Source organism: Ammodytes marinus (assembly GCF_949987685.1).
Source record: "Ammodytes marinus genome assembly, chromosome: 2".
NCBI lineage: Eukaryota > Metazoa > Chordata > Actinopteri > Uranoscopiformes > Ammodytidae > Ammodytes > Ammodytes marinus.
In genome coordinates this window covers 32,880,072-32,899,908 of record NC_137231.1, presented here as the reverse complement: position 1 = coordinate 32,899,908, position 19,837 = coordinate 32,880,072, and the positions used below count along the sequence as shown (strand labels likewise).

The 19,837-nt window shown below is 37.9% G+C and overlaps 1 protein-coding gene across 1 annotated transcript; it reads left to right on the top strand.

Annotated features, from left to right (window-relative positions):
• Positions 1-220: 220 nt before the first annotated feature.
• slc25a25a (solute carrier family 25 member 25a) lies at positions 221-12,846 on the top strand. Its single transcript, XM_080049496.1, has 10 exons — positions 221-459; positions 3,323-3,449; positions 3,749-3,836; positions 4,128-4,227; positions 5,936-6,094; positions 7,533-7,685; positions 8,123-8,230; positions 8,678-8,845; positions 9,213-9,363; positions 10,807-12,846. Exons 1-10 carry the CDS (start codon positions 298-300, stop codon positions 10,992-10,994), a joined length of 1,404 nt encoding a protein of 467 aa, XP_079905622.1. The 5' UTR covers positions 221-297; the 3' UTR covers positions 10,995-12,846.
• Positions 12,847-19,837: the final 6,991 nt, after the last annotated feature.

Sequence of the window (19,837 nt, the reverse complement as noted above, 5' to 3'; positions counted from 1 at the left end):
GCCACATGATTGGTTGGCTCTTCTCCCACTATCAGTGCGTCAGAAGATGGGCGGGACCAAGCAAGCACCGTCAATGGGCGGCGTCTCTGATTGGTCGATAGTAAAAAAGAATGTTTGCACAACCAATGACGTGGATCCATTCCCGTAAGGGGCGCGGCCTTCTCTAGAACTAGAAGCCGGCGTTTCCTCACCGGTGTTTCAGTTTCACGCTGTCGAGGAAAGGAGACACATCGCAGTGTCGTATTTATTATATTTATATTTATTCTTGTTTCTTATTAAATTACCCGCCACCCAAACATGCTCGGTTTGTGCCTTTACGTGCCCGTGTCCAACTCGGACCAGGTTGAAGTGGAATATTTCGAATCTAACGGACTTCCAACGGAGCTGAAATCGCTCTTTAACAAATTGAGCGTTTTGCTGCCTTCCGAGGAGTTTCTAACCTACCAAAGATGGCGAAAGGTAAGGCGCTAACTTTATTATGCCATTTTAAATGTTTAAATGTCTTCAGCTTTGATAATAACCTACTTTTGTGTTTTTTAAGCTGTTTTTAAAAATTCTGGGCGGTTGTAAAAGCCTTTACGACTAGGCCGCAAAACCGGCAAAGTCTCCACGTGAGAGTTTATGCCCATTTATGCATACATTTCTTTTAACTTTATATACAATGTTAACTTATCTTTAGTTTAGATGCACTTAATTTAGGTTTTCGTGTGTATTTAATGCGATAAAGTTGAAAGAGTGAACGGGCGCGTGGGCGGCTGTACCAATCTACCGCGTCACTCATTCATTGGAATTGAGGAATTCCACCTTAGAAAGGAATTTTTCTGCTTTTTGGTCAAGCAAAGTTTTTTTTCACGTCAGTTCTGAACTTCTGATACAAGATATACATCAGAATCGAAATGGCGTTTATCACCGGCCCACAGTGCAATCGGAACGATAAAAAATATTGAGTAGAATAAGAGAATATGAGAGAGAGACACAGTTTTTATGTGGATTGAATTCTGAGGTCATTGTGTGCTGCTGCCAGTAAACTTGTCTGCCAAAAAGGGAAACGTGTTCATATCTGGTCAGTGCATTTTCTGAGTCATAAAAGGAAAAAATCTTAAATAACCGAAACACTTTTTTTATTATTACTTTTTGGGTTGGGACTTCCATTTGCAAATAGATTGATATATGGATGGATGGATGGATAGATAGATAGATAGATAGATAGATGGATGGATGGATGCACAAAAAGATAGTTTGGTGCTAAGAAATAGTTGCAAAGCTAGATAGGTAAGGCATGGATGGGCCAATTATTAGATTTTTGTAGCAAGTGCATAAATGGCACAAAAAAAAAATCTTTATTTGCATAGCTGAATAACCGTGCAGCATGTTCCCTCCCAATAGACTTAGCGACTCAAATAATACGCAGGACAAAACAAGTAGCAAACGAATTCAATAATAGAAAAAAAATGCCAAACTGCACACACTTGTAAGGGTAAGTTAGAGAATTGTGACATTGCATTTATTTTAAAACCGTACTAGATTGCATGCCAATTTTTTTTCTCTATTGCGTTAGTATTTTAGTGTGGATTATTTTGCATTTTAGTGTGCAAATTTTTCTTAAGGCATGCTGTAGTACGTCACACATTTTCTCTCTAGTGCTTAGTATTTTAGTGTGGCATTGTATTGATATCGATGGGAATACCTTTCTGAGTGGCATAACTTTGTATAATTTAATGTTTTTTTTTTATAATTTTTTTTTTACAAATGAAGCAATAAATTAGAACATTGTGACATCGCATTTCCCCTTAATCCATACTGTATATGATTTTTTCACCCCCTAGTGCGTAGTATTTGAATTGTAGCTGTTTGGTGGGGGATTGCATTCTGGAATACCCGATCAGTGGCATAACTTTGTATAATTTATTTTCTATATTATATTTTAAGTAATAAGTTAGAAAGTTGTGACATCGCATTTCTCTTAAAAACCATACTGTACATCTGAATCCATACTGTATACGTCACATTTTATTTTCTCTAGTGCGTAGTATTTGAATAGTAGCTGTATTGGGGAGGGGAGGGGGGGGGGGGGTGTACTGGATTCTGTGATACCCTTCTGAGTAGCATAACTTTGCATCACTCTGTCTATCACATGCTACTAGCAATGTTTGCACAGTGTCACATATCAGCAAGTGTCCTCATCCTGTTTTAGCCTGAACTGGTTTAAGGCAGTCTGTGGTTGGCTACTAGTGGAGGTCAGGGATAAACTAATGGTGTTCCTTTCGACCTAATATCCTGAGAGAAACGCACGTCACTCAAGCTAACCTCTGTCTGTGTGTGTGTGTGGGGGGGGGGGGACAGTACAGCTTAGCGAATAGGCCATTGAGTCGGGAGAGTTATCTTTCTCTTGTTCAAGGCCATGAAACGCAAGCCGCAAAATGCATATTTTAAAAGTCTCCTCCAGTTGAGATTTATTCAACCTGACAACATTGGCATCTAGACACTTGCATAGAGTACATAAGCAGAACTGGATGTACCTGTTGAGTAAGACACTGTACACATATGTGACTCGTTTGCATTCCTCTACAAAATGTCATCAGCTACTGAAAGTGTTAAGAAAATTCAATGCCACGTCATATTAATTTGCATCCGTGTTGATTTTAACATTTTACTTAATTAGACCACAATATGGCTTCAGAATCACCCCTAAATTGATGCCTCGAGCATAAATAAAGTAATACAATTTGAGACCATTATTCTTGTGGCCCTGGCAAGTTATTATATCTATGAATGTCAACGAGTATAAAAAATATTTAAACACCACGTCATATTTGCATCTGTGTTGATTTTAAAATTTGAAGTCCCTCCATAAGGATGCACAATTTTCTTCCCTTCAGAATTGAGATCCCAATTTTCTCATGCAATTCTTGTAGCTCTGACAAGTTACAATATCTCAAAAATATATCTTATTTCTGAAGCAGAGAAGACGGCAGGCAGCATAATGTTTATGCAAAGGGGAATATGAGATACGCAGATGGTCTAATGCTGTACTATATTAGAAATAAGAAATTAATTTTATAAAGAGATAAATTAACCCAATATCATGATTTTTTTCAAGCAACTTATTACTAAAACGTTCTACATTGTCTAACTGCTTGTCTGTCTTTTTTTTTTTTTTTTTCAGACAACTTTAAAACGTTAACGTATATAGATAAATGAACCAAGATTGTGATGAAATTTTTTTTGGGGGGGGTGGTTGATAGTGTAGTAGCCCCAGTCCTATTAAAACGTAGCACATTGTCTAACTGCCTTGTGTCTGTGTGTCTTTTTTTAATTGCAGAAAACTTCAAAACGTGAAGAAAGTGAGTCTGACCCTCAGCTGGACTTTGAGCAGTTTGTCCATTACCTTCAGGACTACGAGAAAGACCTCAAGTTCGTCGTGCAAAGTCTAGAAGGGACAAATGCAGGTATGATGCCGCCATTTTGTGTTTCAATATGTTTCATTTTGTGTCTGTCGTTTCGCAGTTTCATTTCTGATTGGTTGATTAAATAAATTTTGGACATATCAAAATAAAAAACTAAATGAAAAGCATGAAAATACAATAAAGAAAGACGATGTTCAAATTATTTCCAAAAATTACATATTCAATTGATTGATATGCCTGAAAAGCAGTAGGAAGAAGTATGCAACTTTTGTAATCCTTTAACCCCTTTTGATCTCACAATATGAAAAACGTGTCTTAATTTGTTTCGTTTTATTTTGAAGGGCGTGTTGATCCTAAGGAGTTCTTACAGTCTCTTCAGGACCTTGGAGTTCATATTTCCCCACAGCAAGCGGAGAAAGCTCTTCAGAGGTAATTTACACTTTCAATGTTAAATTGTTGGATTAAGGGGCTTTAATATGTTACCAACAAAACATATGCTACATCTATGCTAGGCTAAAGAAGTGTCCCTGGGCAAAGAGACACTGAACACTAAATGTCTCCTGATAGTTAGCTTGCACCCTGCGTGGTAGCTGCTGCTGCTATCGGTGTATGAATGTGTTCTCCAGTTGTAAGTCGCTTTGGATAAAATTGTCTGCTGAATGACACATAATGTAATGTAAAATCCTGCTTAAATTTATCATATTTTTTCCTTATTTAAAGCATGGACAAGAGTGGAATGATAACCATCGGCAGTAAAGACTGGAGCAACTTCCCCGTGGAGGAAAAGCCAGAGATCATCCTCTACTGGAAACACTCTACGGTGAGTTTGTTTGTTAGTTTGTTTACTTCCCCCTTAGTTTCAGCATAAGCTAGAAGCTATATTTAATGGGGTGATGCAGTTTACATTTTGACGATACAAATCACACAAACATTAGACATTTTAACCACTGAAGGGAACAGAAAAGTTTGACAGGCCTGTAACAATACTACTATTCACACACTAGGGACCCTAATGAGGAAATGTCTAAATCACTTAGTATGCCTTAACCCAAAGCTATGTTGAAATCACTTGAACATTTCCACACAAATTGCTGTTACGAAATTTCTCCCAGATCCGATGTCCTATTGCAACTCGGATGTGATAAAGTTATCAGGCCAACCCCAGTCTGATAATGTGATTACTCAAGCTGATGATCTAGCCACTCAAAGTGCATTTGGCGTTGTAGCGTCCTACTTTTTTAAAGGGCGGAAATCGGGGTTAATTAAACAGCAAGTGGTGCACTGGAACAAGTCCTGCGTCATCAATTTAGCTCAATTAGTCTACAAGGGGAAATGGTTCATTTTCAAGGAGGGATTATGGCGGGAGGATTTGGCCCTTTGTTTAGCTAGTTAGTGGGTGTTGTGTAAAAGTAGCGCAGGAAGCCAGGCAGAGTGGCAGGTGGTGGTGTGAAGTAATTTAACGCAACCTCCTTCAAGAGAACATTGTGCTCTTGGCGAGTGGGGGGAGATATTTAAAGGTTGCGCCAATTAAAAGTCTTTGAAAATTGGCGGGGACACTCACACACACAGATTAAACTATAGCCTATATTTTATTTATAAAGACTTGGGGTTACCTTGACTCTCTCTCTCTCACACACACACCCCTAGAGCCTTAAATATATATTTATACAGTAGCAGTTACCTTGTCTCCTGGGTGAAAAGTTCCATAGATTCCTAACCTTTCTACCTAGGCAGCCTAAGACTGCAGCAGACATCCTAAGCTGTCCCCCATCTCATCTTTCTTCCCTTGACCCAGATGGTTACATAATATGTCCTAACAAGTCTCCCAAAACGGACTTGAACCTTATGTTTGACCACGTGGAGAGCCATAAAAAATTAATGTCTCATATTTCAAAGCTGTACAGTCTGTTCATATGATAAGCTGCTGAAATCAGTAGAAGCTTTTGACCACACACACACACACACACACACACACACACACACACACACACACACACACACACACACACACACACACACACACACACACACACACACACACACACACACACACACACACACACACACAGAGACAGGGGCGTTCGAGCGGGAAAGGACATACCTAGTGCTCAGTGACGTTCACGCTGGTTTGACTGTAACTGTATCTGTCGCAAAGAGGCCCCACCATCATGCGCTGCTAACATTAACAACTGGTCTCATGTTGGAGGCCTTACTGGCTACGAAAGGAGACTAATAAATGGGGTTAAAAAAGCTATTTAAGTGAATAAAAAGCCTCAAGTCTTAATTAATAAATCCAGTTCATACTGATTTAATAAATACACTTTTAATTAATAAAAAAAAGTATAATAAAAAAACAACAAGGCAACTTGTTTATGGAATATCGCAATATATCGTGATATATCAAGATACGCAATATATCGTATTGTGACCAGTGTATCGCGAAGTCCTTGACGATACCCAGCCCTAGTCAATACATATGATTACAGTCTTTTAAATTTCTCATATTTTAGCTCTTTCCTTCCTACCAGATATTCGACGTTGGGGAGAACTTGATGGTTCCTGATGAGTTCTCGGTGGAGGAGAGACAGACGGGCATGTGGTGGAGGCATCTCGTCGCGGGCGGAGGAGCCGGAGTTGTGTCTAGATCCTTCACTGCTCCCCTGGACAGACTCAAGGTCTTCATGCAGGTAACGATGGCTCAAGAATTAAGCAAGCAATCAATCAAAAGGTGTACTAGCATTCTACATAATGCAGTGATGGTGCAATCAGTGTATTTGTTAAAAATGCATTTGAAAAAATATTTAGGGAAACATTTATGAGAACCAAATTTGACACTCAAGGTCATGATGCAGGTAAAGATGGCTCAAGAATATCGATCAAAATGTGTTGTAGCTTTTATTTATTTTATTTAACCAGGAGAAGTCTCCATTGAGATTAAAAATCTATTTTACTTACAAGACATTCAGCAGCCCAGTTCCACAGTTCCAGACAATCGTTTGAACATGTATACATTTTGGCTACATCGAAGCCGTGCATGCCCTTCTGTGGCAGTGAACGGTCAACAGGAAGCCTACATGAAATCTTCCACCGACGGTCGCTGTTCAGTTAAAAATATAACTGTTACAGCAACAATTTGGGGATGGACACTTGCTGACTATTGTTTCTGTCTGTTCATGCCTATTACTGTAACATGTCTAACACTTAAAACGCTTAAAAAAAAAAATGTATACATTATGCAGTGTATTTGTTAAAATTTGTAAAAAAAAAAAAAAAAAACATTATGCAGACACTGCTTAATTTGTTGTAAATGAATTATGAAAAATTATTGAAAACATCTATTATAGCCCAATTTAAAAAATAAAAATATATTGCCTCCTAGGGGCTCCGACTAGTTGTGGGGAACTCATTATCTCAAGAGAATTATCACTGGTGGGCGACACGACCCAGTTTACAGCAGATATTACATAACCATGGAAACTGTCTCATGATAAAAAGAAGTTGCTTCAAATTGGGTAACAGCCATGAACTAGTTAATAGTTAATAGTGTGTGTGTGTGTGTGTGTGTGTGTGTGTGTGTGTGTACGTAGCAGACCATTATGTCAACCAATCCTAGCTCACCTCTCATCCACACACCCTTAACACACGTAATTGCCTTCATCATCAAAAGTACAGAGGTCTAAACTGATCACACACACACTCACACACTCGGGATCTGTGTCAGTTCGCCCCCGATTTACGTCAGTCGTCATGGGGTAAACGTCGACTTTGAACCCCACCTTATTAGGAAGGATTTGTTAGTGATTTCTTTTGAACAAATATTTTTTTGGGCCAAGAGAAATCGTGACCCAACATTACACCATGCCAAGTTCAACCCCAAACGATTTAACTGGCATCCTATGTATTTATTAAAGTCAGATTGCTTTAGAATTGAAAATATAAATGTATATATTTTTATTTAATTATTATTTTATTTCTTTTTTCGAAAAAGAAAAATTACACAAGTTTATTTTTAAAAATATTTCTTGTTTGCTTAAAATTTTTCATAGCTGTGTACCTACTTGAAAGTCTAAAATAAATAATTTTCATTTAATTAATTAACATTTTTAAATTCCCTTGTCTCCCCAGGTGTATGGATCCAGAACCAACAACATGTGCATCATGTCGGGTTTCATGCAGATGATAAAGGAAGGTGGGACGCGGTCGCTATGGAGAGGAAACGGGGTCAACGTAATCAAGATCGCCCCAGAGACCGCGCTCAAGTTCATGGCTTATGAGCAGGTACGAAGAGGGACCCTACAGTGTTACATATGGATGGAGCATTTTAAGATTTCAATTTTAGTCTTGAGATGAAAATATATATTTTTTTTTCATAGGTTTTAGTCAGGTTAAAGTCGTTACATTAGTCAACTTAATTTCAATGTTCAACTAAATTGTGGGGTTTTTCCTGCGTTTTGAATGTCCAATAGCCGACCACTTACATTTTAGTCTCGTTAACAAAAACTAAACTGTAATTTCATCTCAGTTTTATCACAAAAATCTATTTTTACCTTAACTAAGTCATGAGAAAAAGTTTCTTGACAACATTGTTCATAGTTTGTTATCGAAATGACCACTGTATGTCCCCCTGTGCTCTAACTACTTATTTGTGGCTTGTTGGTATTAATGTTCATTCACTAAATGTATTTTTTTTTTTTCCCTCTCTCGTCTTTTTCCAGATCAAGCGTTTGATCGGCAGCGAGAACAAAACTCTGACGATCCTGGAGCGGTTTGTAGCCGGTTCTTTAGCCGGAGTCATCGCTCAGAGCACCATCTACCCCATGGAGGTGAATACATGCTTATAGTTAGTTAGTTAGTTAACCAAATATAATAATTAAAACAAATGTTTATACAATGTTTAAAAATTAAGCATAGTTTAAAAAAAATAAAAATTAAAAAATTAAGTTAAAATAATTAAGCGTATAGTAAAGAAATGAAAAGGTTGGAGGTTTATTTAATATTACATCAAATAATGTAATGTCCAAAACACAAAGATATTTCAGGTTACTGTCATAATAGGATTAAAGAAACCAGAAAATATTCACATTTGAGAAGCTGAAATCAGAGAATTCAGAATTTTTTTTTTATTAAAAAATTACTTGAAACGATTAATCGATTATCAAAATTGTTGCCGATTATTTTAATAATCTATTCGTCGATTAATCGTTGCAGCTCTACTAAAAACTTTTCTGCTTAAATTGCATCTCGTAACATTTCCCTGTATGTGTCCGCAGGTCTTGAAAACGCGTCTAGCTCTCAGAACGACGGGTCAGTACTCGGGCATCTCGGACTGTGCCAAGCAGATCTTCAGAAGGGAAGGACTGAAGGCTTTCTACAAAGGCTACGTCCCAAACATGTTGGGCATCATCCCCTACGCCGGCATAGACCTGGCTATATACGAGGTGAGACGGCTTGATTTTCTATTACATTTTTATTTATTTATTTAAATCCCAAAAATAAAGTCTTTAAAAAAATGTATAAAAATTTAGATTTAAATTTATTATTATTATTTTCTTTTTTCTTTTCCAATACAATCAGTTTGTTCAATAATGCAGTATTTATTTGGGCGACATTTTAAAAATTGCACTTTTATATTATAGCATTATTTTTCTATGGATAACCATAACCATAAGATAACCATATGTAATTCAGTCAATCGGACTCTAAAATGTTTGAAAATAAGAGGTACAAAAAAAAGCAGAATTCACAACTATATAGTGTATGTAATTTGCCCTTTTTGCTCATATTGGTCTTTATTTCTGTCCCCAGACTCTTAAGAACAGCTACTTGCAGCAGTACGGAACCAGCGGATCAAACCCCGGAGTGTGTGTGCTCTTGGCCTGTGGCACCGTGTCCAGTACATGTGGTCAACTGGCCAGCTATCCCCTCGCTCTCGTCCGCACACGCATGCAAGCACAAGGTGAGCACTCAAATCATGATGTCTAACAAATGAGGCTTACACAGGCATTTAGTACTGGTTCGAATGTGTAGATATGACTTGTCTAAATACTTAAGATGTCTTTAAACCTGCAGTGTGTAGAATTTGGGGTTTTATTTCCTAGCAGATTTTGTAGAAAGTAATTATAATATCCATAAGTACATTTAATTTAGTGCATAATAGCTGAAAAAAATGTTTTGAATTATTTATTTTTCCCTTAGAAAGGGTCTCATATATGTCCATATTTCTGCATATTTTGGACCAAGGCCTAGTGCCGCCATCTTGAAAGTGTCCTAGTTGGAATGTCATCAGGTGCATTGTTCAGAATTTAGAATTGCTCTTGTCCTTGAAGGCCACTGTAGCTTCTGTTATTATTCTAAAGGGTTGGGGTTACCCAGGGAGTGTTGCATTCTAGAACTTTGTAGAACTTTCTTGATGATTTCATATTACACACTGCACCTTTAAGATGTCTTTAAGGAGTAGCTGCATTTCAAATGAATGCCTCACTAGCGCTAAAGGGGCCACGCCTAATTAAACTTTCTGTGGCCAGGGAGTATTCCTCATACCTCTGTACAAAGAGTGATGAGCCATTTCTATTGGCCAATAAAAAGGAAGAGAATTACCTCATACGATTAAAGGTCGAATTGCCATAAACATTTAGAGCACAAATTAATTTGAACACAATAAAAAAAAAATTGCAATAAGTTTAACATTAGACAATGTTGCTTAGGCCAAAAGCTTTGTCCATGAAACCATTAGAAGGCAAGGCAAGTTTATTTCAATAGCACAATTCAGACACAAGGCCATTCAAAGTGCTTTACAGGGGCAAGATTAAAAAAACACAATACACATTAGAAAAGCGAGTGAATAAAACATTTAAATAAAATAAGAATTACAGGTTAAAATGGAAACAGAAAAGTCTTCAGAAATAAAAGTGTATATAGTATTCAGTGCAAAAATGTAATTTGCTGTTTTGACACATACGGGATTGCGTATGCGTTATTTAAAAAATAATAAAGTTTTGGTTGTATTACAAAAAAACGGTATTAGTGCTTAAAGGGGCAGTGTGTAATATGACATCATCAAGAAAGTTCTAGAATTCAACGCTCCCTGGGTAACCCCACCCCTTTAGAATAATAACAGAAGCTACAGTGGCCTTCAAGAACAATTCTAAATTCTAAACAATGCACCTGATGACATTCCAAAAAAATGGAAGACTTGCCTGCTCAATGTACAAAATGTAATATTAATATTTGTAATTATCCGCTCGGGAGGATAATTCAGATTATTGGCAGAGGTGATTTTACACCAATGAGGACATATTTATGAATGAGGATATTGATTTTAGATAATAAATTACTTAAAATGTTACACAGTGTCCCTTTAAGTCTAACCCTGTATTCTTTCCTTTCTTCTCTCTTCCAGCTGCGCTCTCCAGCAGCCCGCAGCAGGTAACGATGAGCGGCCTCTTCAGACAGATCCTACAGACGGAAGGACCGACGGGTCTTTACCGCGGCTTGGCCCCCAACTTCCTGAAAGTCATCCCCGCCGTGAGCATCAGCTACGTGGTCTACGAACAAGTGAAGACACACCTGGGAGTCAAATCACGCTGAAAAGAAAAAAAAAGACTCTCACTCAACCTCAATCATCTCAATTTTCATCATGGGACATTTTAAAACCTCAGAAAAACCCAAATATGAAAAATGCTAGCCTCTCGATTCCTCCCTGAGCTGAAATTAGGGAATTAGAGGGGTAGTTTTAATGTGTTTTGGGGTATAGTTGAGTTTTGAAATCTCAGAAAAACCCATATTAATAATACTAGCACCTCGATTTCTCCCCTCAGCTGAAACTAGGGAATTTGAGGGGTAGTTTTAAGTTATTTTGGGGCTATCGTTGAGTTGCTCATTCTGTGAATGGCGGCGCACGAAAGTCGAGAGAATTTTGAAAGGACTGTTGTAGACACTGGTGGAGAATTTCTGGCTCTGTGAGCTCAAGAAGTCGATAAGTCGTTGCTGCTGCTATTTATGTTTTAACAACGAAAGTTAAAAAAGTGTTGAAATGGATGCTACCGAAGCCCTAAAAGGACATGGAAAAAGGCAATTTTATTTTATCTGTTTTTTTTTTCCCCCCATATGATCACGAGATTTGACTACTGCTCATTACTTTGAAAAATTAGATGCAGTTAGTTCGAAATCACGAGAAAACTACATTGGTGTTCTCGGCATTACAAAATAATTTTTATTGTTGTGATGGGCAAATTATCTTATGATTTCAAAATAATTGTCTTAGGATAATGAGAATTAACCCTGGATAACGGTGTATAATATAAGTGATGATTTAAAACAAGCCTGGTTATCTAGTTATAACAAATTAACAACTTAAATTACGTAAAAAACAGTATATAAAATGTAAAATTTCTTTCCATGTCCGTTTTATGGCTTCGGTAGAACATCTAGGACCAAAGTAGTTTTCTGTTTTTTCGTTTTTGTTCGTGTCTCTCTTCCTGCCATCTAGTATTTTTGCCACCCTTCGCAAACGTACAGTTTTTTTCCTGTGACATTTGAAGGCATCTTGCAAATGTTGCATAATCTTTAACTAAACAAACCAGCTCTTCATCTCAAACTCAGTATTTTGCTACACGGCAAATATCAAGCATTAATACAATCTCTTTACGAAAGTTTGTCTATCGGTTGAAAATAAATGATTGTGTGTTTCCTGAAAATGAGAGAATATTTTTGCACAAGTGAGTTTGATCTCTCCTCCTCTTCCCCTAATCCTGAATGATTGAATAGCTGAAAATGGAGTATATTTATTTCCATCCTTCTGTATTTATTATTTTATTGTCAAGAGGAAAGAGAAAGAGGGACAGAGAGAGAGAGAGAAGGGAAAATTTTTATAATTCTGCATTTTTTTTCTGTCTAAAAAGCCAAAATCTACCATGTTTCGATTGGTTTTTAACAATGCAGTTGATTGTATTCAGGTTTGGAAGAAACTTTTGCATGTTGACACCACGTAACGGCCTTAAGATGTGGCATTCAAGAACACTAAAAGTTGTCCGGTTGGAAAAATGTTGGCAAAAATGTCATGTCCATAACGTCCGATGTAAATTCAGATTATGTCCATGTTAAGTTAATGTGTGTGTGAATAGTTATGCCCTGTTTCTAAAGGTATTCATGTCTTAATTGTTCCTCAGGTTAAAAGGGCAGAATATTGAAGTCACAGGGGCACAACACATATTATTATTTGTTTTGTTTCACTACATTTATACTGGAAATAAAAAAAGGGTTTTTTTGATAATAGATGAGCGACATAATGCACTTTAATCAAAATGCCTTTGACTGAATGAATGAATGTCGTATCCAATCCAGGTGTTAAGATATAATTGTCTTGGAAAAGATTTGAGTTTTTATTACTTGTTGTTTTTAAAAGGACCAGTTTGACGCAAATAAATGCAATTTCTTGTAATGCCGAGTCTCCGATTTCTTCATTTTTTGTTTTTACTTCAATCGCAAATGAGTTAAAGTCCTTATTTAATTTTTACAGAATGTATTTTGGATACAGCCTTTAATTTTATATATACAAAAATGCTTTGTTCAGGTCTTTACAAACACATTTTTTGGCATATTTTTACAAACAAAATGAATCACAAATCAGACATATTAACAACATGAAAGAATCCTCCAGTAATAACCTTCAGAATACTGTGAATGATTATGGAAAGATTAGTTGAAGTAAGTTATTTAGAAGTTGAGATTTTTGGCTTTTTTTATAGGCGTGTTGTCATATGCAACAGAAGCAAAACTACAGGATGACGGTAAACGGACTACGGACTTGACTTATATAGCGCTTTGTAGCCGATTTTCTCAGCCCCAAAGCGCTTTACATATCTTACCACATTCACCCATTCATACACACACTCATACACCGATGGCAGTAGCTGCCATGCAAGGCGCTCTCTGAACCATCGGGAGCAATGTGGGGTTCAGTGTCTCTTTGCCCAGGGACACTACGACATGTGGCGGGCAGGATGAGACAAATGTTAAAAAGCTGTTTTATTTTCAATACTCTGAACCAAAAATCTCAACTTCTAAATAACTTACTTCAACCAACACTGGAAAATAAAGGTTTGAATCCTGTAACACAGTTCATATAACTGTTGCACTCTGCTGCTATCTGCTGGACACACTTGGGCCTTAGCTTCTCGCTGACGTACAGCTCTGGAAATAATTAAGAGACCAGTCTGGATTTTTCTTAAATCTTTTTCTCTACATTACTTAATGGAAATGCTCTTTAGGGGGCGCCCTTAGCTTAGTTGGTAGGGCGTCCCCCCCATGGGCCTCGGCCAGCAGCGGACCCGGGTTTGATTCCAGCCCGCGGTCGTTCTCTGCATGTCACTCCCCTCTCTGCCCCATTTCAACTCTGTCTCTACACTATCAATAAAAGCATAAAAATGCCCAAAAAATATCTTAAAAAAATAAAAAATAAAATGGAAATGCTCTTTAATGACAATATTTTGGGAGGGGAATTTGGTAGAAATGTTGTCAGTAGTTTATATTATAAAACCAAAATGTTCATTCTACTCAAACATATGCCTATAAATAGTAAAACGAGAGACACTGAACATTTGGAGTGGTCTCTTAATTTTTTTCCAGAGCTGTATATACAAAGGGGCAGTTCACCAACAGTACATACGAACACTTCTTAGTCGCTAGCTTTGGTGTAATACAGTCAGTTAATATTAATGTCTGGTTCGGTGTTACGGTTTGGTTCTTTTTTTTTAAGTTTATTTTTTTGGCATTTTCAAGCTTTATTAGACAGTACAGAGTTGAAATGGGGAGACAGAGAGAGAGAGAGAGAGAGAGAGAGAGAGAGAGAGAGAGAGAGAGAGAGAGAGAGAGAGAGAGAGAGAGAGAGAGAGAGAGAGAGAGAGAGAGAGAGAGAGAGAGAGAGAGGGGGGGGGGGATGACCTGCAGTAAAGGTCCACGGGTCGGATTTGATCCACTGCAACGAAGGCCGGAGCCAATATGGTACAACAACATATTCAACTGTTTTGTAATGACAGAGATACAGTAAATTTGCTTCCATATTGCTGACATTTTGGGTGAAGTGCTCCTTTATTTAGACATGAGTTTTATATGTCAAATTATGTAGTTTCACTTCCGTCAGCTGATCACAGAAGCCAAGAAAACATTAAAAAAAACTACTTATCTTACCTTATTGAAACTTTTTAAAATAAATTGTTAAAAAAAATATATATATTGGGATAATACACAAGAGAAAGTAATCTTCAGTTAGTCTTCTTGCACTCTGCTGCTCTCTGCTGGAAAAACTTGGGCGCTAGCTTCACTAAAAACTGATGAAATATATTAGATTTGGTAAAAGGTGCTATGAGGAACTTTACATGTTTGTTAATTGTAGCGCATTTAATCATACTTTTATGATTAAATTAGTATATATATATATATATATATATATATATATATATATATATATATATCATAAATGAGTATACATCATAGAAATAGAAAATTAGTATGAATTTGTACATCATAGGTTCTATGTATATAATTAATTCCGAGCGGTCCCTGAAGGCAGCAGTGACAGATATCCGCCGCACGGTGGCGCTGTTTCCCCGCGCAGACTGCAGAGTGACTGGCAGTGAATGGAGCAGGGGAGAGACGTCAAGTCAACAGAGGTGACGCGATGAAACACAGGAAATATATATTTATTTATTTTAATACTTTTGTCATTTCATTTAGACATTTCTTTATACCTTTATAAAACACACACACACACACACACACACACACACACACACACACACACACACACACACACACACACACACACGCACACACACACACACACACACACACAAATCATCACCTAAACTCCTCCTTAGGCACTATAGTGTAACACATAATCAACAAAGGGAAATACTGTTATAATCTTATCAAAATATACAATTTGACAAAATTATGAACACAAACAATTGAAAAAAAAAGTGCCCAACAACTACATTATAGTGCAAAATGTAACCGATATACAGAATATTACATTATACAAGACTGGTTTCAGCACTTGAATGTAAAAAATAATATAAATATATTTACAAATCTTTACATTTCTAGATCTTCCCACATGTAAAGCAGTAGATGGAAGAGTGATACACACGATTAATGATAAAAAAAAAAGATGAAAAAAAAAAACGTCCCTGAGACTTTTTGGTCGGTTGACATTAACATGTGTAAAAGTGCTGGAAGAGATTTAGGGAGGCAAGTAATCTGCAGCAGAAGTATGCCGATTAACAGCAGCTGCTTTGGGCTCATGGTTGAAGTTAAGGGATTGGTATATGTAGCCATATCAACACATTTTATACAATACCCAGTTCTAGTCAGCAGGAAGTGGGGAGAACCCACTCACACAAAGCACCTCATATGACCTGCAGCAAGACAAAGCTTACTGGCAATGTTCCCGGTTAACAACATTCCACTCACCAAAACAGAAAAGAACACAAGCGCTAAACCAGTTTAGCATATCCGACAAAGTCATCCGAAGATAAACACCACAAAGAAGAAGTCTAGCTCCCATATGGTACTTCCCGGGTCGTTCTCTGCATGTCATTCCCCTCTCTGCCCCATTTCACCTCTGTCTCTCCAAACTGTCTAATAAAAACAACAATTCTTAAATAATCTTAAAAAAAAAAAAAAAAAAAAAAAAAAAAAACTTCAGCTCGTTGTCAACCCAAGTCCTCAGCACTCAGCACTCAGCATCCTCCTTCTTCTCACAACCGTCTTTGTTTAGACACTGCTGAAAGTAAAAACACATAAACACATAACTGATCAGTAACATACTGTCGTTTAACCAGGGCTTCAAATGTTAATTAAAGGTGCACTATGCAGTTTCAGGTGAGGTTGATTTGTTTACATTTGCTGAGCCTTTTCACACTTTACAAAAAACATATTTTCTCTACATGTAATTCTTAGTATTGAATAATTATATCATAATAACTACAAAGAAAAATTATTTTTAGGAACCTGGAACTATAGCCTACTAGAATATGTTTGTAAACCAAACTGTGGGCTCTGCTGCAGTAAACAACAACAACAGTGAGACAGTAACTTTTCAGGAAGCTTTCTAACTTCAAACAGTGTTCCAGGGATCACATTTGCCTGTGAGGAAAGTTTGTTTATTCAGTTATGAGAATAAACCTTAGAAAATGTTTCACTTCTCTGACACACCCAAAGTTACACACTGACTGCACCTTTAAAGCCTTAATGCGTGAATCTGTTTTGTACCTTAAAAATATTTATTCTTTTCATCAGAACCAGAACCAGAACCAGAACCAGAACTCCAAAGAGAAAGATGGAACCCAACACAATGGGAATGACATGGCTCCTGTTTTCACCACCTGCAATAAAACAGAAGATACTTAGTTAAAGAAGCTACGAGGAACTTTTAAATATTTCTGAAACAGTCTAATTTTTTCCTGTGATGATCATAAATGACATGTAACAGTTTTTGTCAATGCCTTTTTCATGGGTATACGCTCACCCAGGAACAACAGCTGGTGTAGAAAAAACACTACAGTTTTAGTCCAAAGGGGGCGCTAGAATTAACAATAGCTCCCAGTAACCATGAGGTCTCTGGTTGGATCCCCGGCACCGGACAAGAGGGTTTTAGTAGTAAAACTAGTGGTGGCTGCTATTACATCTATGGTGCCCACCATCTCTACCATTGTGTCCTTGAGCAAGACACTTAACCCCAAACTGCTCCAGGGGCGCTGTACTATGGCTGACCCTGCGCTCTGACCCCCTCTGGAGTGTGTCTGTCTGTCTGTCTGTCTGTCTGTACTATGGCTGACCCTGTGCTCTGACCCCCTCTGGAGTCTGTCTGTCTGTCTGTCTGTCTGTCTGTCTGTCTGTCTGTCTGTCTGTCTGTACTATGGCTGACCCTGCGCTCTGACCCCCTTTGGAGTGTGGTAACTTGAGAGGGGAGATGAGAAAAGACTAATTTCAATGTAGCAATTACATTTTGTATTTGGTTTAGCGGGATCGTCTGGTGGAGCGCTCGTTGTCTCATGTTGACTTTTTCTTTCTGTTTATGAAAGACAAAAAGGCTTTTAGGAAAACACTGACAGACTCACAGATGTAAATATATACATATGAAACTGTAGCCAGTTAGCTTAGTGCACACACACACACACACACACACACTACAGTCTCCAGAATCGCGTAACCCACCGTTAATGATACAACACATCTATTATGAATAACTTTATTGACTTGTTCAGTATTAGACTCAGCCCTACAGGCCTTCAGCACTCACCAACAGTGAGCTCAATGATACAGCGAACCCAGACGGTCAGTTTATTGATGATGAACTTGTAATGTCCGCTGTCTGACAGACCAACAGAGGAGATCTTTAGGGACACGGTTCCTCTGATCAGCTCAGCTCGGCTCAGATCAGTCCGGCTCCTGTACTGATCCTCCTGCTGGTCTGCACTGTCCTCTCCAGGAGGGTAGGACAACACTGCCTGGGAACAAGAGGTTAAACAAAATGTTTATTTGATATGTCTGAATACATTTAATCAATCAATCATGGTTGGAGGTGAACAAGAGAAGGGCTGTTGTAAAAGCCCTACTAACGTCCCCTCTCCTACATACTCAACATGTATATACTACATACTGTCTACTTAACCATCCATTGTGTATGCCTGTCATGATGAGATTTTTGTTGTTGTTGTTGAGGAGAATTGAGATTTTATTAATGTCATGGCTGCAATCACTGTTCACTGTTGCTTACTTTAATTTTAATTTCTCATCTTTTATATAGTAAAAGTGAAAATTAAGCTCTTTCCCTTACCTAACCTATTTTAAAATATTTCTACTCCTCGGATGAGGATAAATGAAATGTAACAGCTAACTAAAGCATGTGGTGGTGGGCGTGAATGCTATTTTTACATTTTTTCTAAAGTAAAAGAAGAAACACAGGGAAACCAAGACAAGACTAGGAATCTAACAGACAGATCATTTACCTTGTACGGTCCAGGATTAATCCTCCAAATAACCACTGTGTACTTGAGCAGGTCTAGTGGAGGAACCAGATGATACTGTAGCAGCACGTCATCTCTCTCCTCTGCTCTCACCGGCTGCTTTGGACAAACGGCCCGATAGTCACCTGTGGACACAACACATTACATTCATGTGGTATTAATGACATGAACTGTAGACAAAGGGGGCTCAACGCTATAGCAACATGCCTGTTTACAGAGCCTAGGCTGTGTATTAACCGTAACACCATATTTTTTCTCAAAGTAGGCTACAGACAGGTAGCAGATCGTGAGGAGATATTCGCGGATTGTCACCATGTGCTGGATCTTAAGTTGTAGTGTGAGTACAGGCAGTACTCGAGTTGTAAAAAAAAATCAGGGGGGATGGTGGATTGGATTTAACATTTAGGGACAGATTATTTGTGCTGATGACAGCGCATATGATGGGAGACAAACGGTGTACCCTTATGATTATTGTTTAAGCACAGATAGAGATAATTGTTATTTATAATTATTATATTCAGTGCTTCACTCAGGTGTTGTGCTGATACAAATAGGCCTAATAGGATGGCAAAGCTAGGCTACCTAAGATGCGAGCGTGTGCACTGCGCAGCACAATTTTTTTTGCCCTTGCAAGATCTTTGCGCTTGCTTTATGCCACAGTTACTGTATGTAAGGTTTAGACACATCAATATTGTATGGGGGGTTTACCATGATAGCACCATGCTAAGCTTTCCACATTACTATAACAACCATCTGCCACCTTCTATGAAAAGCAGAAATATTTAATTTTCAAACTTTCTTAGGAAATAATAGATAATGATGATGAGTCTCAATTAAAAATCCACTTCTGCTGTCAGAAACACTGATATTAAGGAATGTTCCAGACAAAACTAGTAAAATTGCAAGAGGGAAAAATCAAATTTATGTAAAAGAAATAAAAAAATAAAACCTGTAGAACGCAATATGCAGGGTTCGACATAACGTATAGCCCGATGGCCCGGGGCCAGTAAAATCATATGCAGGGCAAGTTGATTGGCCAGTCACTGTCCCGCCCGGGCCAGTGACTGGCCAATCACAGTTCAGTATCTTTTTGTAGACTACCTTTTTTGTAGACTATCATGGTTCATTGAAATGCGCGTTGAGAGTCGTAATGAAAGCAGTGTTTATTTAAGACTCAATATAATAAACCTAATATTAAATATATTTTTTAATGGACAACCGATGCGTGGGCGTTTTGACAGGTGGAGCAAGAAGCGGGTGCACTCTCGCTCCGTTGGCAGAGCTGCCTACCGTCCGCCTGCGAGTCGACAAATCAATCGACTTGCTTTGCCCCCTTTCTTTCTTCCCACAGCAGAGGTTGAGGTGCAGAAAGTGATAACTGCGCTTTTCCTTTATCTGCCA

Coding starts and splice junctions, on each gene's coding strand:
- slc25a25a (XM_080049496.1), top strand. CDS start 298: ATGCTCGGTTTGTGCCTTTACGTGCCCGTGTCCAACTCGGACCAGGTT. Junction 460..3,322: donor CCTACCAAAGATGGCGAAAG/GTAAGGCGCTAA, acceptor TTTTAATTGCAG/AAAACTTCAAAACGTGAAGA. Junction 8,846..9,212: donor TAGACCTGGCTATATACGAG/GTGAGACGGCTT, acceptor TTCTGTCCCCAG/ACTCTTAAGAACAGCTACTT.